The sequence below is a fragment of the Phyllostomus discolor genome, chromosome 13, assembly GCF_004126475.2.
Source record: "Phyllostomus discolor isolate MPI-MPIP mPhyDis1 chromosome 13, mPhyDis1.pri.v3, whole genome shotgun sequence".
Lineage (NCBI taxonomy): Eukaryota > Metazoa > Chordata > Mammalia > Chiroptera > Phyllostomidae > Phyllostomus > Phyllostomus discolor.
The window spans coordinates 71,691,565-71,717,053 of NC_040915.2; the positions used below are offsets into that span (position 1 = coordinate 71,691,565).

Sequence of the window (25,489 nt, forward strand, 5' to 3'; positions counted from 1 at the left end):
AACTTTTTAGTCCATATTATAGTCGGTAGCATGAAACATATTACTTTAAAATAATTATTTAGTTTAAGAAATGTGTAGTCTTTTTGCACCAGCGCAGATTTATATATCTTCTTATGAGCAGGAACTATGCTTTGAACATATATTTTTTTAAGATTTTATTTATTTATTACTAGAGAGAGAGGGAGGGAAGGAGAAAGAGAGGGAGAGAAACATCGATGTGAGATCACATCCATTGGCAGCTTCTCACATGCTACCAACTGGGGTCCTGGCCTGCACCCCAGACATGTGCCCTGCCTGGGAACCGAGCCAGCAACCTTTTGGTTCACAGGCTAGCACTAAGTCCACTGAGCCCCACCAGCCAGGGCTAAACTTATTTTTAATCTTCATAGTAACCAGCCACCCACACTGCAAGGACTCAGTAAATATATAGGAATTGAAAGCTACATCTCTTCCATTACATCCAAACTTGATCCTCTTTAGGCTGACTTGAGGTTTATATGGGGAAAAAGGTACTCCTAAAGCAGTGGTTTGAACTCCTGGCTGGATATTAGAACCTCCTGAGAAACTAAACATTGGGTGGAAAAAAAGTGATTCTCAGCTTCCTGCAGGCTGCTTCACATCTGTGAGTGAGAACTTGAGCATCAGAATTTTTTTTTAAGACCCTCAGGTGACTCTGATGTGAAGCAGGTTTGAGAAGTTTTGCTTGAGACAGAGCAGAGGCTCTTCACCCTTGACTTCACGTTGGAATCACCTGGAAACGTTTAAAAATGGTGACTCACTGTTCTGAAGCCCGAAATTCTGAAATTCTCATTTAATTCATTTGGGGTGCCCTATAAGCACGGGGAGTTTTCAGGGCCGGCCAAGATTGATCGCTGGTCCAGAGCAGTGGTTCTTAATCATTAGCACGCGTGAGATCATCTGAGGGCTCATTAAGCCAGGTTACTGGACGGAGCCCAAGAACTTCTGGTTCAGGAGGTGTCAGGCTGGGCCCAAGGATCTGAATTTTCTGCGTGGTTCCAGAGGATGCCCCTTCTGTTATCAGGTCCACACTTTGAGAACCACTGACCTTTTGCTCCAACTTTAAAGTGCTAATGAACTACCTCAGAATCTTGTTAAAATACAGATTTTGATCCAGTAGGTCTGGGGTGACACAAGAGCTTGCATTTGTAACAAGCCAAGGCTGCTCCACGAACCACACTTTGAATAACAAGTGGCGAGAGTATAAAAAACAAGGCATTTATCAGAAAACTAAAGCCAAAGTGGGGTAAGTCAGTATCCACAAAGCTTTGGTGATATCAGTGGCCTCTAGGAGTATTCCTTTGACTGAGAGGTAGGAGGTATGAAATTGGGATGGCAGGTTAGATTAAGCAGCATCCTTCTGTAAGTTTTTCGTATTTGAACATCTATTTTCTTCTAATTTTTTTGAAAGATGACAGATGTCTTACAACTAGGAACATCGAGAGGATAAATAACATCTATTGTTGAATGAATGAATAAATAAATCTCAATTACTATTACACACAACCAAGAAGACTCAGCTTTTTAATTTTTATTTTTTGTAAGCACCTATGCCCCCTTTGAATCAGACTTAAGGGTCTTAAGTAGTGTGTTGTACTTAGGAAGATTTGAAAGTGAGTCAAAGAAGCTTATAACATCCCAATAAAACTCTTGATAGTTTTCTTAAAATAAGACTTGAAAAGCTGATTATGAAGTTCACATGAAAAATTGGCATGAATGATAAAGACAGCTCTGGAAATTAAAAGTCCTGCGAGAATATAGCCCTACTAGATAGTATAGTGTATGATAAAGCCTCAATAATTAAATTCTAAGGTAGTATTTAATGCATGTGCAGGTAGAAAAATGGAAGAGTAGAATAGAAAGTCTAGAAATAAAACCAAATTCCATATGAGAATGTAAGATCTAAAATGAAGATTTGATAAAGGCGGGGTCGCAAATCAGTGAGGGAGTCAGGAGCTGCTCAGTGAAACAACTGGATAAGCCACCTGGGGAAAACTAAAGTTGGATCCATACCTCATGCCATACAACAAGATAAATTCTAAATTAATTAAATATTTAATTTTTAAGTCACAAAAAAACTATTAAAAATATGAAAATTCTCTATAATCTTAAAGTTGTTTAAAATCTAGAATCTATAGATGATTGATAACTTTGACTCCATAAATATCAAAAACTGCTATAGGAAGAAAGCATATGAAAGTCAAAATATAAAGAATAAACTAGGGAAAATGTTTCTAATTTATATCACAGACAATATACTAATATCTTAAATACCTAAAGAGCTCCTAGAAATCTATAAGAAAAAGACCAGTGCTCCAGTATAAAATTACACAAAATATATGAAAAGATAATTCACAGAAAAGTTAATACATGTGGCTATTAGGTATATAAAAGATATTCAACCTCAGTTATTATAAGAGAAATGCAAATTAATACTACACTGGGGTTTCATTTTTTATCTATAATTAAACCAACAATATTTCCCAAGTCTGATGAACCTATAGGCAAAAAGTACAATCAAGCTGGTGAAAGAATAAATTAGTATACCAGTATGGGGGAAATTTTGTTAGTATCTATTTAAAATATACATACATACACCCCTTGAGAAAATCAAGTGTAATGGCCAGGAGTGTAGACTTTGAAGACAGGTGGGTTCACACTAATTCCTGCTAGCTGCGTGTCCCTGAGCAGCCTGTTGTACCTCTCGGTGCTTCAGTTTTCTCATTTTAAAATGGAGATAATAATAGTTCCTTCCTCTTAGGATTATTAAGCACGTTGAATAAATGAGTTAATTTGTGTAGAATGTACAGATCAATGCTTGGCTTAGAGCAAACACTATATAAAGGTTAGTGATTATTATTTTTGTTTGACCCGACACATGCCTCACCTAGGAGTGTATCCTAGTTACATGTGTGCAGTTTTGAAATAACTCCTGTGTAAGGTCATTTATTTCACCCTTCTTTACAATAACAAAAGACTGGAAACCGCCCGAATGTCTGTCATCTGGGAGCACTGAAGTAAATCATGGTGTATTGAAACAATAGAGTACAACTGCCGCTGCTTAAAAACGAGGATGCCCTGGCCAAGAGGCTCGATTGGAGCGTTGCTCCGGATGCCAAGGGGTTGCTGGTTCGAATCTGGTCAGGCCACGTACCTGGGCTGTGGGTTCAGTCCGTGGTCAGGGCACACTCTTGGGGAGGTAACCGATCAGTGTTTCTCTCCCCCGCCCTTCTTTCTCTCCATCTCACTCTCCCTGCCTCTCTAAAGAATCAGTGAACATCCCACTGTTGTGGGTGACGATTTAAAAAGATGGAGATGATCTTTATAAACTGTTATGGACAGCTTATCAGGATTTATTATTAAGAGGGAAAGGTCTAGAGTAGTGTGAACAGTGTAAAATGGTGGGGAGGTTAACAAATATAGATCATATTTCCTTGGCATACATAAAACCTTTGGAAGGGCCCACAGATGGTTAATTGTACAGGGTGGAGAGGAGCCGGCGGGAGCACAGCTGTGCACGCCACACCTTTTCCGAGCTCTCGGTTTTGAAGCATGACTGTGTACTTGTACTACACAGCATTTTGTAGGAACCCTTGTACCTTCATGCCCTGAGTTGTTCAGCGTCACCAAAATTGTGTTATTTCTGCTTGTAAGTAATGGCTCAGAGTAGAACCATTGATTTTTAAATTCAATTGCTGCACAACCTTTTGGGCATTTTTCATAGACCTGTCAATAGCACATTAAAATGCACTGGAAAAGTCACTTTGGAATTCACAGTCAGATCTTAGTCACATGATGCGTAGAGCCAGGAATTGAATAAAAAAACATAACACTAGAGGGCACCTAAGCACCACATCTAGACACAAACTTGGCTGGTGAACATTCAGTGCTTGGATTCATGAGCTACTCAGTAGCCAGAAGGATTTGTCTGAAACTCATTAGAGTTTGAGTCAGTTTATGTTCTACCAGTAAAGGAAATTATGTCTTGAAAAATGAGCTACCTTTCTTTTCTATCTTGACTTTAATGTGACTTTTAAGACTGGTGATGCTGAAATTTAGTATGGGCTCAGAGAAGAGAGTTAAGTGCTTTATACATGTTATTCTTCTCTTTCCTTGTAATTTCTTGGAAAGAAAGTACAGATACTTTACAAATGTGGATATAGAAAGATTATTTAACTACATAGAGTCTTCAAGACGATATAAAGCCACTTACAGAATCCGCTTCTCATTCTCAAGTTCAACACACCTTTGTGGCTGTTGCTGAGCCAGCAGGTCAGTCAGCAACAAACATTTATTGAGCAACAACTATGTGCTAGGTGCTGTCCCTGGTGCAGATGTTCATAGCCCCACCTGGAAGGAAGGGGCTAGTCATGTGACACAGGCAAAAAATGTAACATGTAGCAAAATAATTTCAGGTGCTTCAAAGGAGGCTGAATAAACTATTTAGAAAAGGAATGAGGGATGTCACTGGGAAAGTGCTCTCAAGGTGACACCATTGAGGCCGTGCGTGAGTGGACCAGAGGAGAGTGGACTGTGCTGGCAGGCCCTGGGGGACAGCTTTGGTCCGAGCCAGCCTCGGTGGCAGCCTCTCTCAGAGCAGTGACCTAATGTAACAGGAGAAAAATGAAACCCAAGCAAACCCTGCTGTGGGAATCCATCACGAATTATTAAATCCTGGCTCTTAAGCATACTAGCAGGTAGTGCTTCCTGGATACTTGAACCACTGACTCTTTAAGCCTTATGTGCTTCATCTATTGTATGTAGTCAGTTTCTGCCCTGGAGGCTAGTGGAAGATTCCTACAAAACTCCTGGTGCCTGGCAGACACTCAGTCAAGGAAAGCTGTTACTACCACTGGGCTAGGAAAGGAGTTCACTCTGGGCATAGGCCTTTCTGAACAGACGTTAGTTCAGGCTACAGTGCCTGAGAGTGTGTGGCTTCAGGTGGAGAAAGAACGAAGCGTAGTCAAAAGGATAGCCCCCTTATGGTCTAGCAGCCCATTCTGTGGTGTGGCTCCCAAAAGGCTGTCAGCAAAGGGCATACACCTAGTCACCCCTCACACTTGCCATGCTGTTTCTCAGAGTGGTACTCAAGGCCTCTGTGACCTTCCTGCGGATTCAGCCTCATCCTTTGTCACGCCACCTCCCTCCCTGCATCCCCAGGTCTCTTCATGCTGATGGACCCACTGCGCTTCTCTGACTTGTTTGCTTAAGAAAACCCTACCTTCCTTTGGAGCTTCAGCTTAAAGGCCCCTGCCTCTGTGAAGACTCTCTAAACACCCTTCCTCCCATTGCCTCCCTTGTCCCAGAACAGCCAGCACAGCGACTAGTTAGTTTTGTTAGTGTGTCTGTATGCCTTCCCACGACTCTGAGCTCCACGAGAGCATGTGCTGACACCTCTGGCTCCCAGAGCCTGGCCTTCAGTAAGTACTGTTTTCAACAAAGGGATGCAATTTTAAATGTGGGGGTGAGGGAGTCCAGAATTCTATTATTTAAAAAATGAAATAATAAGAAAAACTAATTGGAACTTGTGCTGTTGACTTAAATACTGGAATTTGTATTCCTGTATTCAAAAGACTTGATTTGAGCCCTATTGTTATTGAAGCAATTTATCACTTTTAGAAAATCACAAAATCTTGCTGGGCCTTATTTTTCCCTAGTAGAGTGAGGTCACCGGTGTTTGCCCTGTAACTCAGACCCAAGACTACTGGGGTGACCAAACAAGGTACTTACTGTAAGAGAAAACTTGGTATAATCATATAGCCCTATGTAAAGGTCATATTTATTATTGAACATTTGATTTAAATTTAATTTCTTACCAGATAAAATCATTACCAAGTGAGATATTGCTCTCCTTTGCCATAGTTTTGAGTTTAGGGAAACTCTTAGTTGTCTATGAAATTAAGCTTTACCTTTATTATTTTCCAATTATATTCAGTTAGAAACATGGAACTCTTTTTTTATAGAATTCTTCTAGTTTGCTGGTGTTTTTGAGTCCCACCTCTCCTATTATATATGTAAAAATTGTTCTACAGAGTGGCTACTCTGTGTATGTTTATTGATTTTTAGATTTTTTCATTTTGCCCTGTGCAACTACAACAAGAGCACTTACTTACAACAGCGTAATTTAAATTGAACTTTATGGAATTTTCAATACAAGGCATTTGTAAGGCGTCTTTCTTGTGTGCACTGTTCATCTCTTAGTTGCCTAATGATTTGTATCATCTATAAAGTGATGCTTCATTAATTCAACATTACTGATGACAGGTCTGTGAAAAGAAAACTTCACACATAGCTGAAGCATTCCCTTTCGAAAAGTGGAATGCCAACATACATAATCATTTCTAAGGATAGCTTTCAAACATGTGCCTGGTGTGCCTGATAGCGCTGCCTGTTTCACTGGTACCGTACTGCACTGCTGTGCGATAAAGCCAGGAGCAAGGCGATGGGCATCACTTGGCCTCCTTATTAAATGCCCTCGTGTACTGATTCAGCCTCACTCAGTCTGGCATCACCCTTGCTGCTATTAGTGACTCTGCTCTTCAGCAGCTTCTGGCAAGTGGGAAGCCGGCATATAAACAGTACCAAGAGATAACCGCTGCACCGGAGACATGTGGAGTCCCGAGTGAACCCACGGGAAGAAGTGCCTCTGCCTGTCAGGGGAAGTCAGAGAGGCCTTCACAGAGGAGGCCTCATGACCTGATTCTTTAAAAGAAGCAGAGGAAACAGGTGTAGGTGGGCAGCAAAGGAGTCGCAGGAAAAGGGAGCACAGCAATGGTGTAGAGGAGGAGTGGACACTGTGTAAGTATTATGGAAGCCTGCTGGTATAGCAGGAACTAGCAGGACTTTAATCAGATAAAGTGTTTAAAGCAGAATGGGAAGTGATACCTATGTGTCTCACAACATAAAATACATGTGAATTTGCTGTTTTTTTCCTGGGGAGCCAAGGCCTTTCCTGTCGGTGCACAATCTGCTGATTGGAGTCTCGCACTGTCTTTCTTTCATCAGTTTGAGAGCATCTGATCTCTGCTACTGATTTCTTGAAAGGAAAATAGAAACTTAAAAAGCCTTTAGAAACAATCTAATAACAAAATCTTTACAGATTTTTATGGATGTTTCCACTTATCTTTTACATTTTTTTCCTCAACATGTTACTTTGCCATTTGCTGTTATTGGGTTATTCTATATTATTTAACTTAGTTTTTAATGAAAATAACTATCCACACTCAGATTTCCCCATAGGGTCTAATCTTTAAATAAATTCCATAACTTCAATACTTTCAATAAGAATAAACAGGCTTGGGAACAAATGTAAAAGACTCTTGGTAAACATGCAAACTAACTAGTGGAGACAGAAGTATGAGGCATACTTATGAGTAGCTGACCTGCCGTGAGCATTCAGCTGTGGGCATTATCTGAGACATCTGAAAGGAGGATGGGGAAGTATTGCTTAACCCAGTACCTTACTTAAGGAGAAGGCGGCATAGTGCTGTGCTGTGTGTAGCTAGATTGTGAGGAAGGGAGCATGGGTATTTAAGCTGGAGAAATTGGCAGGTGCCTTTCACATAGGCCCTTGTATAGCATTTTAAAGCAGAGATTCTCAGAATGTGGTCCTCGAACCAGCAGTAGCAGCACCCAGGAACTCATTAAAATTGCAGATTCTTGAGTCCCACTCAGAACTCCTGAATCATAAACTCTAAAGTGAGGCTTTTAAAACTCTGTTTTAAAAATTAAAAGAGTTTCCCTCAAGACAAGAACAGGATAAGGATGTCCACTTTTACCACTCTTACTCAACAGAGTACTGAAAATCCTAGCCACAGTGGTCAGACAACAAGAAGAAATAAAAGGCATTCAAAATGGAAAGCAAGAAGTAAAACAGTCACTATTTGCAGATGACATGATACCATATAAAGAGAACCCTAAAGATTCCACCAAAAACTACTAGAACTGAAATTGGTGCCTTTTTATATATCAATAATAAACTAAACTATCAGAAAGAGAAACTAAAAAAAAATCCCATTTACAACTGCATAAAAATACTTAGGAATAAATTTAACCAAGGAGATAAAAGACCTGTACTCAGAATATAATAAGCCATTGAAAAAGATACAAGTAAGTGGGAGCATGTGCTGTTCTCATGGATAGGAAGAAGTAACATCATTAAAATGTCCATGCTATCCAAAGTAATCTATAGATTCAATGCAATTTCTATCAATATGAATGGCATCTTTCACAAAACTAGAACAAAACTCCAAAAACATACATGGGACCAAAAAAAACCTGAATAGCCACAGCGATCTTGAAAAAGAAGATCAGTCTTGGTGGTATCATGCTACCTGATATCACACTATATGTATAAGGCCATAGTAATCAAAACAGCATGTTACTGGCATAAAAACAGATATAGATCACTGGAACAAAGTAGAGAACCCAGAAATAAACTCACACCTGTATGGTCAATTGATATTTGACAAAGGAGGCAAGAACATACAGGTAAAGACAGTCTATTCAATAAATGGTGTTGGGAAAATGGAACAGATACATGCAAAAAAATAAAACTAGGCCACCTTATTACACTATATATAAGAATAAACTCAAAATGAATTAAAGACTTAAATGTAAGACTTGAAAACATAGAAGCCCTAGAAGAAAACATAGGCAGTAAAATCTCTAACACATTTTAGCAGTATTGTTTCTAATATATCTCTTCAGGCAAGGGAAAAAATAGAAAAATATACACATGGGACTATATCAAGCTAAAAAGTTTATGCACTGAAAAGGAAAATATTAACAAGATGAAAGGACAACCTACTGATTGGGAGAAGATATTCTCCAGTAATATATTCAATGAGGGGTAAAATCCAAAATTTACAAGAAACTCATACAATTCAACATCAAAAAACAATTCAATTAAAAAATGGGCAATGGACCTGAATAGATACTTCTTCAAAGAGCACATACAGATGGCCAATGGCCATATGACAAGACCCTCAAAGACACTAATCATCAGAGAAATGCAAATTAAAACCACAATGAGATATCATGTCACACCTGTCAGAATGGCCATCATCAATAAATCAACAAGTGTTGACACAGACATGAAGAAAAGGAAACCCCTGTACACTGTTGGTGGGAATGCAGATTGGTCCAGCCACTGTGGAAAATAGTATGGAGTCATCTCAAAACATTAAAATGGAGCTGCCTTATGACCCAGCAGTTCCACTTCTGGGTTTATATTCAAAGAAACCCAAACAACTAATTTGAAAAGATATATATGCATCACTATGTTCATTGCATCATTATTTATAATAGCCAAGGTATGGAAGCAGCGCAAGTGCCCATCAATAATGAGTGGATAAAGAAGCTCTGGTACATAGGTACAATGAATGGAATATGACTCAGCCATAGAAAAGAATGAAATTATATCACTCACAGCAGCATGGATTGACCTAGAGGGGAAATAAGTCAGAGAAAGACAAATGCCATATGATTTCCCTTATATGTGGGATCTAAAAAACAAAATAAACGAACAAACAAAATTGAAACAGACTCATAGACAGAGAACAGATTGATGGTTCCCACTTGGGAGGGGCCTGGAGGATGAGTGAAAAGGGAGAAGGGGCTGAGAAGTACAGATCGGCAGTGACAAAACAGTCCCGGGTCTGTAAAGCACAGCATGGAGAATAGAGTCAATAATATTGTACTGACTACATACAGTGCTAGGTGGGTGCTGCAAGTATCAGGGCGACCACTTGGTAAAATATATGGTTGTCTAACCACCATGCTGTACATCTGAAACTAACACAAAATAATACTGAATATATAAACCTCTGAGCTTTAACAAACCCTCCAGTGATTCTGATATGTTCTCAGGTTTCAGAGCCACTGTGCTGGATCTGGGCCTTTTCTCGGAGTGACGTAGAGACACACTGAAGGGTCCGAGTGATGGGCTGTCTGAACACTGTGACCGTCAAAGGTCCCACTCAGACAGTCTTCACTGGGTTATGCAGGGTTCAGGTCGCCAGCGAATCAGCCTTGATACAGGTTGCATGAGACATTCCTAAAAATCTCTCACATTTTTGAAAATGGGTAATTTCTTCATGATTTATATGTATTTGTTAGGAGCTTATGATTTGTCAGTCATTGTCCTACGATACTTCATGAAAATAAATCACTGAACAAAAGAGACAAAAACCCAGGCTAACTTTCTATTAGGAGGTGGACAACAGACAAAGTATTCGTATGTGTATTAGTATGTGATACAAGTGCTAAGGCAAGAAGTGAAGCAGAGCAGAGGGCTAAGGAGCATTGGGGCTGGGGAAGTACTGATTTTAAACAGCTCAAAAAGACGGTGAGGGAGTCCTCCTTGCAAATATGGGAAAAAAGAGTATGGTGTGAAAGGACATAGCACATACGAAGGGCTGAAGGGCCAGTGGGCCTGGGGCCTAGTAAGGGAAAATGGAAGATGAGGTCCTAGTTCTACCTTACTTGTTGGCAGTTGGCTGCCTGGCTTTAATACCAACCACAAATCTAGCCAGACGAGATAGATTGTAAGTGGAGACTCCCAAAAACCCAGAATTTATTTATAAAAAATTGTGTACTTATTCTTACATATTTAAATTTCAGTCACCTTCAAAGTACTCTCCATTTGATGCAATACACCTTGAGATGTTTCCCCGATGCTCAAAACAGGTTTTGAACTTGTCAATTTTGATGCCTTTTAGTGCTTCTGCCATTTTTTGTTTCACCTCTTCCACACTGGCAAAACATTTCCCTGTGAGAACTTTTTCATCCAGGGAGACAAACAGAAGTTACTCAGGGTGAGATCAGGTGAATTGGGAGGGTAGGGCATGAGAGTCACGCAGTTTTTTGGTCAAAACCCATTGAACACTCAGCATGGTGTGGGCAGGTATGCTCTTAAATCACCTATTGTGGAATGGGCAAATGCACTGAAAGAGTCTTCAAAAAAAATTCACTGAAGCCAGATGCAGCCTCTCAACAACCTTAGCTACATATAGATTGGTTCCAAGATACTCACCTAGCAAGGGATGCCTGTACGACAAGAGGACCACCCTCCAGAAGATAATTCCGCTTTTTGGGGAGTCCTCCCTCATATATGTATTCTGATGTAAATGGAGAGTTCAATGAGCAATGAATGCACACTGATTTTTTTTCACTCAGTGATATTTATCAAGCATGTGTGGGCCAGGCATGCGTAAGCTGCGTGCAGCTTGTTTGAGGAGCGGGACTGGAGCAGCACAGCACACAGCCCTGCACAGATCCATTCTTCTGCTGCTTCTGGGACGTAAAGTCCAGAAGGAAGACGAACATAACTACTAGGCTGATATTTGCTGCCAAAGGGAAAGTACAAAGTACTAAGGACATGTACTCAGGTGCATCTATTTTAACCCCTAGGGTATCTGGGAAGGCTTCCTGGAGGAAGTTTTATTTCAGCCAGACCTGGAACAGTGAACAGGATTGGTCAGAGTAAGTGCTGTGAGAAGTTTCCGGGCAAAGAATGGACCAGGCACAGCAGAGATGAGAGATAACAGCACACGTGGCCCGCCAGTGGGACCAACGGTACAAAATGAAGGGAGGAAGGAATTTAGGCTGAAGAGCAGGGGATGCATGCTCTTATAAATTTGGGGTAGAGGAGCTTATAAATTTTTCAAGATTGGGGCAGTGGAAAGCACTGAAGTGTCTTTAAGAAGGTGACTGGCATAATCAGTTTTAGGGTTGTAAAACTCATTGTATATGGAAAATGAATGTAAAATAACACGTCCAAAGGTTTCCCTGTCGTCTCATTTTTGTTGAGCACATGTCTGCTAAATACATCATAAAATGTCCTATAGGAGTGGAGAAAGTGGCCAACAGCAGAACCAAGTTCTTTCACGTGTCTCGTCTCTACATAGCTGAATAATTCAAAGAGCTGTGCAAAATATCCGCCTTGGAGCCTTACAGGGCTACCCTCTTTGTATAGTCATGCCTCAGCCTCTTCTGCTGGCTGTTTATAAACACAGGAGGTAGCAGTGCTGACGTTAGAGGGCATGAACCAACGCAGCACAATGTATTAGAAACAGGGCTGGGAATGAAAAATGCAGCTCCCTCATTAACCAAGTTAACACAGAAATGCACCCTGAACCAGTGATTATGCCTCAAGGAGACAAACTCAATAACCGATGTGTTGGAATTGTGGTAAGGAAATACATTTTAAAAATCAGAATCTGGCCTGTTTTTATTTGGATATGTACTAGTTGTTAGTATCATCAAGGAATGAGAATAATAAGGAACGTAGTAAATTAATGTGAGGCCCTTCACAACATCTGAACATGAGGTCAGTGATAAAAAAAACATCAAGGAAAAAAAGAACAAAATCTGCAATGATGGCTGACCATAACTACAATGTGCTATTTAAACACATTTCAGTGTGTGCCTATGCAGAGACACTAATTCACATAGAGCGCTTGGTAAAGCATCAACTTTTTGTGTGGCGCTGATTCCCTAAGAACCTGATGAGTTTCTTTGAGGGAGCAGCAGCAGCCCAATCTAGCTCAGCTGTGCTCAGTCTGAGTTGCTTTCCTACCTACAAACCCTCACTTCAAAGCAAGGAACATAATGTACAATTTTTTAATGGCTCTAGACCCAGGCACTCAGGCTCCCTGCTCTGTGCCTTCCCTCAGTGTAAACACCTAATCAAGATTGCCTGCGCTTCTACAATAGCAGCCAAATGCAATTCGAGAACCACAAGCCTTTGAAGTCCTCCCAGCAAAGGCCGGTTTTCTAGTCTGGGATAATGACATGCCATGATTGCTGTCTTTGTTGTATCTTTTCAGTAGAGAAGCAATTATAGGCCCCAATTTAACAGAATAGACATTACACAGCTTATGATGCTCAAAATGCAATTTCATTTGATCATTTTCTCAATTTGATTGGTATTAATAGAATGGTTCACAAAAAAAAAAAAAAAAATAGCTGGCAGAGGTTGTGTCCCATTCCACTTTCAAAGAGATAATGTAGAAGCATGCTTTACTTGCCCAGCGGCGCCCACTGGGGTGGCTCAGACACTGAGTTCCAACAAAACAGCCTGTGGATGGAAGCACCATACCTCCCACATTCTCTGGGGAAGGAAGCGTAAGACAATGCCATTTTAATTTGTAAACTTTTTACCAAAGCTATGTAATAGATCCCATCATTGTCAATCAATATCATCAGTGAAAAATTGAATTAACTAAACCAAGTCCTCTTGACAACCGCCAGGGGATAAACTGCCCAGTGCAGATCTAGGAATAAACCCGACTTTTCTCCTGTTATCAGGCTCCTGATAACAGCTCGTCCAAGACATCTCAGGTTTGAGGTTTGGGAGAGGATTGTTTCCTTGTCTCCTTAGGCAGCCTATTTAGATTTGTTTATACTCTCAGCTTTCAATTCTCACCCAGGACAGAGTTGATTTTTCTTTTCTTTTTTTAAATTATATTTTATTGTTTATGCTATTACAGTTGTCCTGACTTTTCCCCCTTTGTCCTCCTGCCCCCAGCACCCCCATCCCACTTCGTCAGATAATCCCCCAACCCTTGTTCATGGCCACGGGTCACGTGTGTAAGTGCTTTGGCTACTCCCTTTCCTATACTGTACTTTACATCCCCATGGCTATTCTGTAACTGCCTATTTGCATTTCTTAATCCCCTCACCTCTCACCCATTCTCTGTTACCCGCCCCCGCCCCCCCAGTCTCTTTATCTTTAACCTTTGGCATTTTAATTATTATGTACTTGGGGTGGGCTTTTTGTGTGCATCTTGTTTGGGACTCTCTGTGCTTCCTGGACTTGCATGTCTATTTTCTTCGCCAAATTAAAGAAGTTTTCTTTCATTATTTTTTCAAATAGATTTCCAATTTCTTGGTCCTTCTCCTTCTGGCACTCCTATGAAATGAATGTTGGATTGCTTAAAGTTGTCCCACAGGCTGATTACACTATTTTTTTTTTTGGATTCTTTCTTCTTCTTGTTGTTCTGATTGGTTGTCTTTTGCTTCCTTATGTCCAGATCATTGATTTGATCATCAGCTTCATCCACTCTACAGTTGACTCCCTGTAAATTGTTCTTTATTTCAATTGTGTACCCTTTGTTTCTGACTGGATCTTTTTATGCTGTTAAGGTCCTCACTAAGTTCCTTTAGCATCCTTATAAATAGTGCATTGAACTCTGCATCTGATAGATTCATTTCATTTAGCTCTTTCTCCATTTCATTTAGCTCTTTTTCTGAAGTTTTTATCTTTCCTGTCATTTGGGCCATGTTTCTTTGTCTCCTCATTTTGGCAGCCTCCCTGTGTTTGTTTCTATGCATTAGGTAGAGCTGCTTTGACTCCATGTCTTGGTAGTGAGGCCTAGTGTAGTAAGTGTCCTGTAGGGTCCAGTGGCACAGCCTCCCCTATCACCCAAGCTGGGTATTCGAGGTATACCCTTCAAGTAGACTGAGTACACCCTCCTCTTGTAGTTGAGCCTTGGTTGCTGTTGGCAGGTCAATGGGAGGGATTTATCTAGGCCAGTCAACTGCAAGGATTGGCTGTGACCACTGACTACCAACCTCCACCCTCTGTGGATGATCAGCTGTGCAGGGGCAGGGTAGTGGTGCTCTGATGTGGTCTGTAGCTATCCACTGGGTGCTCTGGCCCTGGGGTTTCCTGGCTGGTGCAGGCCACAATCAGCCCCCTCCCCTGTGTTTTGCACAGGGCCACCCTGCCTGAGTTATAAAGCAATCTGAGAAGGCTGCCTTTTGTCCTGGGCTTGGAGATTCACAGGTGAAGCAAAACTGTGAGTCTAGGCTGCTAGTTCTGGGACTGGGGCTCACTGAGGCCAGCTACTACTTGGTGTTTTCTTTTAAGTGAGCTGTGTTTCATGACAATGAGTGATTGAAACCTAGGTAATAATGATGACAAAGTTGTAAAATCAAATACTTTTTTTAATGGGAGAAAATTTTTATTTATTTTGTATTTATTTATATATTTTTAGAGATAAGGGAAGGCCAGAGAAAGAGAGGGAGGGAAACATCAGTCGGTTGCTTTTGAATGCACCCGGTCTGGGACTGAACCCCCAACCCACACATATGCCCTGACTGGGAAGCAAACCAGTAACCGTTCGCTTTGCAGGATGAAGCCCAGTCCACACTGTTCAGGGCACCTAATACATTTTATAGTCATCTAATGTTTCTTGAGCTGGTACTGCGATAGGGACCAAGAGATGGAAACATTAGAAATGGTTCCTGACCTTGAGCAATAGCATTTATAGTTCTAAACTCTCCATTTCAGCATGAGTTCAACTATTTCATGGTGCTGTGAAGTTTCCCACTTGCAGAGTAGGTAATCATTCAAAACCTGTTGATTACTTCCATTTGTAATCAGAAAAATGCTATCATCAAATAGTTCTGGTAGTAGCAGTGAAAATTCAAGCAAAATTCAAGTGAAAAAGTTCTATTGTCACTTTTTCCGATTTTCAGATTAGCCTTTAAGTATCCAAACTTGCACGCCATCTGTTTGCACACACACAGTGATTGTGATAAGTAGACATTCAGGTAGAGAAGGTTACATTCAAGATAAAGGAAACAAGATGTTGTCTTTGTTGTGCCAGAGAAGTTACATTGAGTTGTAAGGAATGAGGTTATCTCCATTGTCAACTGCTTACTTATTACTTAATATTTAATAAATATCATTGCTTCTTTCCATATTGAATGCTAGTCTGTGTAGCATGAAGAAAAAGGAAGCAGCAGATGGAGAACTCAAACAGGAACATGCAGAGTCTCAGTCCCACGCTCTCCCAAGGGTCTCACGCTACTCAGCCTCCTGGGGAAATTTAACAAAACAAGTATAAAGTGCTGAATCTAAATTTTGAAGTCAATCACATTAGCATTTACAGGGTCACATTAGAAGCGGGAAGATGGATCATAGTGCCCAAAGGAGCACCCCCTGAATGACCCATCCCAGGACGAAGGGCACAGAAGTCTCGTGGCTGATCCTCCAAATAAAAGCAGGCTTAGGAAAGACGCCGTAGTCAGCTTTTCATAGTTTCAGCTGTTTTCTGAAAGAGAGATTGGCTTATTCCATGTTATTTCCGAGGACAGAGGGATAGAAAGGGAAGGAAGACATATTTCTGCTCTTGTAAGGAAGAGCTTTATAGCATTTAGGTGGCTCCGTGATGGAATTGCATGTTCACCATTCATGAAACAGAGATTGAGAAATTTAACATTTTACTCCAAGGGATGCTTGAAAGGACCAGGTCTCCCACAGAAAGGGAATACACGCAAGCACCTTCTTCATTCACAGAAGATCCTTAAGCTTATGCTCACACAGACACACAGAGAGCTTTGGCCAGGAGAGGGGGCCCGTGTTTGGGCAGCAAGTGGATGAACTTATACCAGGGATGGTGTAGAAGTATCAGAGGCTGTGCTGGATCACCTCCAGAGTCCCTTCCAATATTATGATTATATAACTGTCACTTGATTTTCCTGAAATGTCACCTGCTGTAATTCCACATAGGACAGAGAAATCCATTTTTTTTAATTTAAAACGGATAGCTAATGGATAGAGATAATGAAGGACCTAAGTCCCATGAATAGTTTTGGGACCTAAATATGATGTAGCTGCCTTTATTAGTGGTTCCCAAACCTAGAGGTGGGAGGGTTAAATATCTTAATATTTTGGGCCACCCACAGAATTTCTAATTCAATTGGCCTGGGGAGGGAGAGCATTGATAGTTTTGAAAAGCATCCTGGCTTATTCTAATATCTTACTACAGTTTACAACCACTGATGACCTACATCATTCAAATTCAGAGTGCCAAATGAGAAATTCTGCCAATCAAAGATGATATTCCTAATAAGCGAGTGAGTTTATCAAAACTATCAAATGTACAGGCTCTGGAGTTGCATATACTGCCTGGCTCCACTGTTTACTGGCTGTGGACTCTGAGCAGGTTACTTAACCTCTCTGTCCCTCAGTTTTCTCATTTCCAAAAGGGTATTATAATAGCATATACCTGATAAGCTTGTTTGAGGATTAACTGATATATGCCAAGTACTTGGGACAGCTACTGACACTATGAACATTCAAGGTATATTCAATACTGTTGTTATTTCTATTGTTCTTGGTGTCATTATCTTGCAGTGCAGTGTTACTTCATTATATTCTTTTGTCTGGCATACGCAAACATTAGTCGCAGAATCTGGTTTACGTAACTCCTGTAAAACTGGGTTCCCTGAGTACGCAGAGCGTTTACAGTCATTAGTGTGACCTCAAAACACTGATTCTAAGATCATGCTTGAAAGAGAAAACATTGTTTATTCCCATCTCTCTTGGTAACAACGTAGGTCCCTGAGGACTAACATTAACCCTTGAAATGAACAGCAAGTAAAACAGTCCTTGCTAGAGACAGGAGGCCGTGGCTCTAAGGCCATGTCTCTAAGGCCGAACCAAATCCAGTGAACCCGCTATGTGTTTCACCCCCCAGATGTCCTCCCCAACCAGAGGAATGGGCCAGATGTCCACTCAGCACTCCCATGAGAGGGGAAGAGTTGCCTTTGATCCTGAAAATAACTGGCACCAAAGAGCCCAGCAGCTAAAGGTTACTTGCAGGATTGAATTTTAAATGTGTTTCAAGGGTTACTGCTGAATATAAGCCATGTTTGTGACTCACTTCTTATCACTTAAGGGTTCATTTTTATGCCTGAGAATAGTCCCCTCCTCCCAGGGTAAGACTGGCTTCTGCCCAGATGGGCCATGGCTTGCTCAGCCAGCCAACCTGACCCATTTTCCCAAAGGTTCTACTTCCTAAAGGAAGAGTCATTTCACTCTCCAACATTTGAAGTTATAACCCCTTTGAGAAGAAAGGCATGGAGAAAATGGAAGGGGAAAAAATGCAGTTCCAAAAAATTGTCCAGTTCTGTGCCCCTCCTAGCCTGTTTCCTCTGGGAATTGGCGGTTCTGTTGCACCCCTGGGAGAGGGGGACCCCGACCCTCAACATGAGACCAGAGCCTCACTGCAGCCTCTCTGTGGAAAGGGAAGGCCTGCTCACTGAGCATACAGTGATGTAATGACATCCTTTCACAGAGCATAATGACATCCTTTTCTGCCCGTGGGTTTACTACCTTGAAACTATATTTTGTTTGTGGGAAGAATTTTATGAAAATGCCCCACTGACTTTTTCTTGAGGAATCAGGAAAAGCAGCTATAGCTGCCTTCTGGAGCGGTGTCTGTGGTTGTGTGGAGCAGCCGTGCGTGGACCGGGTGCCATCCCTGCTTAGGAAGGAACGATCCCTTTACAGTCACCCAGGCTTTGACCTGGACCGTCAAACTACGTGCAGCAGTGGCAGTAGTAATAACAACAATAAGTTGTGGTCCGGTTTCAGAGGAATTAGATAAGAGGGACTGCCCCAACCATCCTTCCTGGGGCAGTGGCCTCCAGACCAGTCTTATTTTTATTTTTAATATAACTTGTATTTTAAATTACAGTTGACATCTAATATTGTATTAGTTTCAAGTGTACAGCATGGTCACTGGAAATGTATATAACTTATGAAGTGATCACTCCAATAAGTCTGGCATCCACCTGACACCTACATAGTTATTATAATATTATTGACTGTATTCCCTGAGCCCTACTTACATTCTCATGACTATTCTGTAACTTTCAATCTGTACTTCTCAATCCCTTCACCTTTTCCACTCATCCCTCACACCCCTTGCCATCTGGCAACCATCAGAATGTTCTCTGTCATTGACATTATTTCTGTTTTTCTTGTTCACTTATTTTGGTTTTTAGATTCCAAATATAAGTGAAATCATATATTTGTCTTTGACTTATTTAACTTAGCACAATACCCTCTCGATCCATTCATACTGTTGCAGATGGCAAAATTGCATTCTTTTTATGGCCAATCCATTATGTGTACAAGTATATCCAAAGAAAGCCAAAACACTGATTTGAAAGAATATATGTACTCCTATGTTCATTACAGTGTTATTTACAATGGCCAAGATATGGAAGCAGCCCAGGTGTCCATCAGTAGATGAGTGGATTAAAAAAGCTGTGGTACATTTACACAGTGGCAGTAAAAAAGGAAATCTTATGTTTTGCAACAGCATGGATGAACCTGCAGAGAATTACGCTAAGTGCAATAAGCCAGTCAGAAAAAGACAAATACTATATAATTTCATTTATACATGGAGTCTAACAAACTAAATAAACTAATAAACAATATAGGAACATACTCATAGATATAGAGAATAGACTGACAGCTGTCAGAGGGGAGAGGGCTGCGGGCTAGGTGAAAATGTTAAAGGGATTAAGCAAAAAAAAAAAAAAAAAGCAAAACTCATAGACACAGACCATAGTATGGTGATTACCAGAGGGAAAAGGGGTAGGGGGACATAGAAGTGGGTAAAGTGGGTAAAGAAGTAAGTAAATGATGTGGGTTGGTGAACACAAAATATAACATACAATGATGTATATAGAACTGTATACCTGAAAACTATGTAATTTTATTAACCAGTATCACTCCAATAAATTCAATAAAAAGTGAAAAGACAAACAGAGATAACAGTGAGGAATGTTGGGGTCATGTCCCCCTGGTACGGGCTGTTTATCTCTGAAGGTCTGGAGAAGAGATCATTCTGACATTAAGCATGCTATCCTAGATGCACAGGGCTCACTCCAGGTAACGATTACTCTACCACACAGGCCTAGGATGTGAGTTCTCATTATAAGCAGCTCAGTTAGGAATTTTTATGAGCAGAACATCCTGCATGGTCACCTTCAGGTGTTGTGCTTGTTCTGCCTGCCAGGTAAGCCATCTTGTCATTTACAGTTTCCCCTTTTGGTTATAAATCAGTTGGAACAATGCCTTTATTGACCAACCATTTGGGGATAATGTAGTCCCATGGTGCTAGGGAGGCTCATTCCGAGGAAGTCTTAGTGTCTGCGTTCTCTTGTTGAAACATGAGGAGTTGGGGATGGGACAAGACTATAACCATGGGATGTGAATTAAGGCCTAATTTTCCCAAAAGAAGAAAGGGCAGGTAGATGGGAGGCAGTCGGTCCTGTGGGCCTTCATTATGACAAACATTCTGGATTGTTTCTAACCCATGAGCTCCATGACCTGAGTTTTCTTGTTTACTTTACCCCTCATCCTTCTGTGTCTAATGTAACATTTACCTAACAGGAAGAGGAATAATAACGTAGTCCAATAACATACAATAAAAACATAATCTGCTTTAGGTAAGGATGAGCTTGAGGGAGGTAAACGTCCCAGCCAGTCAAAGGATGCTTTACAGGTGTTGTCATGGTTTTTACCAAAATAACAATGTGTTTTCCTCCTTCATATATTGCCATCTGTACTTTATGAGAGGTTTGGCCCAATGAATGAAGACTTTTAGCTATTTCATGACCTAAATTTCTAATTTTTCTCCTGGCCAGTTTCCATGGAAATAACTCCATGGAGAGAATTGAGTTCAATTTCCCAGTACATTTGATTTTCAGTATTAATATTCTTATGTTTTGTTAGCCTGAGATAAAGTTCTTTACCTGTAATCTCTGTATTATACCATATTCCTGTAGCATTTAATGTAAATTTAGTGTAATTACAATAGAAATGACTTAGAATAACAGAGGAATTTTCTAGTCTTTCCCAACAAAAATGGCCCTTCCCCACATACCATACATTGTTACTTGTCGGGATAGATGCAACAGGACAGGTTTGGGTGAACTCAGAATTTAACATAGTTTGAGGGCATGACCATTTTACCTCTTTGATTTTCATAATCTGACAGTAAGATGAGCTCCCAGGTACTGCAATCTTCTTTAATATGGCCCATCTGCTTCCCACTAAAAAGTGTTATTAAGAATAGTTTTTTTGGACTTCCGGCCAAAATGGAGGCATACGTAGTCGCACTATGCTTCCTCAAGCAACCAAAAAATTACAAACAAAAAACAACCAGAACAGAGAGAAATGAACCAAATGGAAGTCTGACTACCATACATCCAGAACAGTAAGGAGGGGTGGAGTCGGAGGCCTACGGAGAGGGGTTGAGGTGTCCCGGGTCCCGGCAGGAAAAAGTGGTGGCTGGCAGATGTGGGCGCACAGGGTGCAGACGGCAGTTGTCGGACCCCAGACGGGCAGGGACAGCTGACGGTCAGGTGGCAGACCCTGGGCATGGGAGGCAACGAGCAGACCCAGTGAGGCACGCAAGGCAGCTGGCTGTCCACAGCCACACATTCATGTGCAGACAAACTAAGCGAAAATGGGCAGCAACACAGACTACGAAACCCAGGGACCCAGCACCAGGAAACAAAGCCTAAAGGCACCGGCTGAAAACACCGGTGGGGGTTGAGTCCGGGAGATTCTCTCAGCCTCACAGGAGGCTCCTTGGAGAAACCCACAGAGTTGAGAGAGTACACAAACCCACCTGCCTGGGAGCCAGCACCAGAGGGGCCCAATTTGCTTGTGGGAAGCGGCAAAAGGGACTGAAGTCCTAGAGAGAGCGGAGCGGGTGCCATTGTCCCCCTGGGACCCCACCCCCACATACAACATCACAGCCCAGTGACTGGGTTGCCCCGCCCTCGTGAACACCTAAGGTCCCGCCCCTCATACTTAACAGGCACAAGCAGACCAAAGGAAAAAAATAAAAAAGATAGCTCAAACAGAGTTAAAACCCTAGAGCCAGTTTTTTAAGCAACCGAGAGATAGCCAACCTATCAGATGCACAGTTCAAAGCACTGGTGATCAGAATGCTCACAGAATTGGTTGACTTTGGTCATAAATTAGATGAACAAATGCAGGCTACCATAAGAGAAATGAAGGAAAATGCACAGGGAACCAATAGTGATGGAAAGAAAACTGGGTTTCAAATCAATGGAAGGGACCAGAAGGAAGAAAGGAACAACCAAACAGAAAAGAATGAAGAAACAAGAATTCAAAAAAATGAGGAGAGGCTTAGGGACCTCCAGGACATCTTTAAATGTTCCAACATCCAAATTATAGGGGTACCAGAAGGGGAAGAGGAAAAACAACAAGTGAAAAGTGATTTGAACAAATAATAAAGGAGAACTTCCCCATTCTGGCAAAGGAAATAGACTTCCAGGAAGTCCAGGAAGCTCAGAGAGTCCCAAAGAGGTTGGACCCAAGGAGGAACACACCAAGACACATCATAATTACATTACCCAAGGTAAAAATGAAGGAGAGAATTCTAGAAGCAGCAAGAGATAAGGGGACAGTTACCTCCAAAGGAGTTCCCATCAGACTGTCAGCTGATTTCTCAAAAGAGACCTTACAGGCAAGAAGGAGCTGAAAAGAAGTATTCGAAGTCATGAAAGGCAGGGACCTATATCCAAGATTGCTCTATCCAGCTAAGCTTTCATTTAGAATGGAAGGGCAGATAAAGTGCTTCTCAGATAAGGTCAAGTTAAAGGAGTTCATCATCACCAAGCCCTTATTTTATGAAATGTTAAAGGGACTTACCTAAGAAAAAGAAGATAAAAAATATGAACAGTAAAAAAGACATCAAACTCACAGTTAGTAACAACCATACCTAAGACAAAAGCAAACTAAGCAAACAAATAGAACAGAAACAGAACCACAGAAATGGAGATCACATGGAGGGTTAGCAACAGGGAAGTGGGAGGAGGAGAGAGGGGAAAAAGATAATAGAGAATAAGTAGCACAGACAATAGGTAGAAAATAGACAGGGGGAGGGCAAGAATAGTATGGGAAATGTAGAAGCTAAAGAACTTATGACACATAGACATGAACTAAAGGGGGCAAGTGGGTGGGAGGGGGTGGGCAGGGTGGAGGGGAGTGAAGGGGGAAAATGGGATAACTGTAATAGCATAATCAATAAAAAATATATATTTTTAAATTTTATTTTAATTATTGTTCAAGTACAGTTTTCTCCCACTTACTCCCATTCCAGCCCACCCACCCAACCCTCCCCTCTTCCCCCCCATTCCCCCCACCCCAAAATATATTTTTTAAAAAAGAATAGTTTTTTTTTACCAGCCAGTTGAATTATTGAAAATTTTAGTTTAGGATTTAGCTAGATGCCTGATACAGTATTATAAGTTCCATGTTCTTTCTCCCCCACCACGTTTTGTTATTGTTGTTCAAGTACAGTTGTCTCCATTCGCCCCCCCCACCAGTCCCCCCTACCCCAGGTATCCCCACTTCCCGCCTTTGATCCTACTTCCCTTTGGTTTTGTCCACATGACCTTTATACTTGACCCTGAAAACCCTTCCCCCTTTTCCCCCATCCCCTCCTCCTCTCCCACCGCCCCTCTGGTTACTGTCAGTTTGTTCTTAATTTCGATGTCTCTGGTTATATTTTGCTTGTTTGTTTTGTTGATTAGGTTCCACACATAGGTGAGGTCATATGGTGTTTGTCTTTCCATCTAAAATTTTCTAAAGCTCAGAGAGACCCTAAGAGTCTTGTAGGTTGGTCTTTACACCCATTACAATTGGCCATTGTCTTACAGCCATTTCAGATTCCATTTGTATTAACAGGGATACCAGGCCTTATTGAGTAAGGTGCATGCATTAATTAATAAATCAAGTGTAATTGTCAAAAGGTAGTCAGACTTCTGAGTCTTGTTAGTCTATATCTTCTTGATCCAAAAGGATACACAAGCAATTTATGGAATAGCAGAAAAAGAGTTCAAATCGTTCCTAATTAAAAGGACATAGTGCTTGATAGATCATTTCTATTCTTTGCATCACCATAATTTTAGTAGGAGCACCTGATTTCAAGCAGGGGGAAAGACAATAGACTTTGAATCTGAATACTACAAAAAGGATCAGCAAACCTACCAATACCATAAAACTCTAACAGAAATCAAAACAATGTTCTTAATCCTGAAAGTAGCCAGCTAAACAAGTCATGTAGTGGGTCATCCTTTCTTTTTTCAGGTGTCATTTAGCTTGTTGAGTGACCTTTTCTAATTAAGTCTCTATTCCCCCTGAGGTGTTTATGTAAGTGGAATAGGTGACATGAGCAACAGCACAAACTCCACCTTGTTTGGCCAGCAAGAAGTCAAGGGCTATGTGATTGTCAAGGACAACCCAAGCAAGAGAATTTAGAGACTTTTGTTGTTCAGTCTTAGCCATCTCTTTAGCAATTTTCTGATGGCAGCAGGTAAATTTTTAATCATATCCCTACTGATATATATTCTGGCTCTTGGGATTAGCATGCCAAGTATACTTTATCCAAAGCTGTCATGATAACCAATCAGCATTTCCTTTTAAGGCCTTATGATCTGTTTTTGCTTCTGTTGAAACAGCTCTTTGTTAAAATAATTTGTCCTATGGAATGCTGGGGGATCCTTATGAATAGATAAAGGAGTGATGAATTGCCCCCCCAAAATAGAGTCCTTCCATTTGCCAACTGTCTAAACATCAATGTACCCATCCTTTAATAGAAGGATCTTCTCCAATGCCATGAATAAAAGTAAACTTGGGTGGAGCATGAACTACCTCCCCAACTTGAGTATCTTTGTCTATGGACCATTCAGTTATTATTGAGAGAATCCCTTTCAATAAAGGTGAAACCATTTATTATACATGTTTTCTAAAATCCATTGAGTTGATATTGGTTGGAAGGAATGAGTTTACATAATTTGGTTATATTTTTCTTTCCAATTTTGTCATGTAGACATTTAAAGATCAAGTAAGAAAGGAATCAGGGAGGGAGCAGAGTTAAATTCAAGTTTGGAGATGACAGGGGATAGTGAAAAGCAAGGGACGGATGTTCCTCATTCTTGAATAGATTCTACCTGAAAGGTGAAGTTGGACATGGGTTGGGAAGACAGTGGCATTGCACATAGTTCCAAAGTTGGTAACAGGTGCAACTAATGGTAAGGATTGGTTTCCTACTGACTTAGGAATTTGATGACATATCCAACAATCACTCTGATTTCCTTTCTTAAAGTTTTACCTAAAACCTTTTTAGGCATTAGAGTAATGAAAAAGAGACAAGGAAAAGGGAGCCAGTTGGGTTTGTTACCATCTTTGCCAACCTTCCTATAGTATAAATCAAGATCAGCAAGGGATGAAGGCAAGAACTTGAAGTTAGTCTCTGTAAAGGCTGGGGTGACGCAGACCTGGTCCAGTTTCTTGGGTACAGGTCTTCAGTTGTTAGTGGCTTCTCCTTGTCAAGGAGTTTTTGACATTCAGTATAGGTGGAAGTAAGTGTCACAGACAGGGCAGATGTCCATAACATTCCATGAACTACACCGAAGGCATTGCGACTATCAGTATAGATATCATCTGTTTTTAGAAAAATTTGTCAAATTTAAAAGGACAAGAACCATATGATTTCACTCATATGTGGGATATGAACAGAAAGCAACAAATGAAGAAATAAACTCATAGACACAGACAACAGTATGAAGGTTATCAGAGGGGAAAGGGAGTGGGGGAAGGATGAAGAGGGTGAAAAGGTCA

General features: G+C 40.9%; 1 protein-coding gene across 5 annotated transcripts in view; it reads left to right on the forward strand.

Moving 5' to 3' along the window:
- JHY (junctional cadherin complex regulator) overlaps positions 1–25,489 on the forward strand; it is a 94,494-nt gene that overhangs the window by 29,284 nt on the left and 39,721 nt on the right. For 2 of the 5 annotated variants that reach the window (XM_036013703.1, XM_036013704.1), the window contains exon 4: positions 17,511–17,624. The exons of the other annotated variants lie outside the window; for them this stretch is intronic. In XM_036013703.1, the coding sequence (XP_035869596.1) occupies positions 17,511–17,624 (114 nt within the window). The remainder of the gene's footprint in view (positions 1–17,510; positions 17,625–25,489) is intronic. 5 annotated transcript variants of the gene reach the window in all.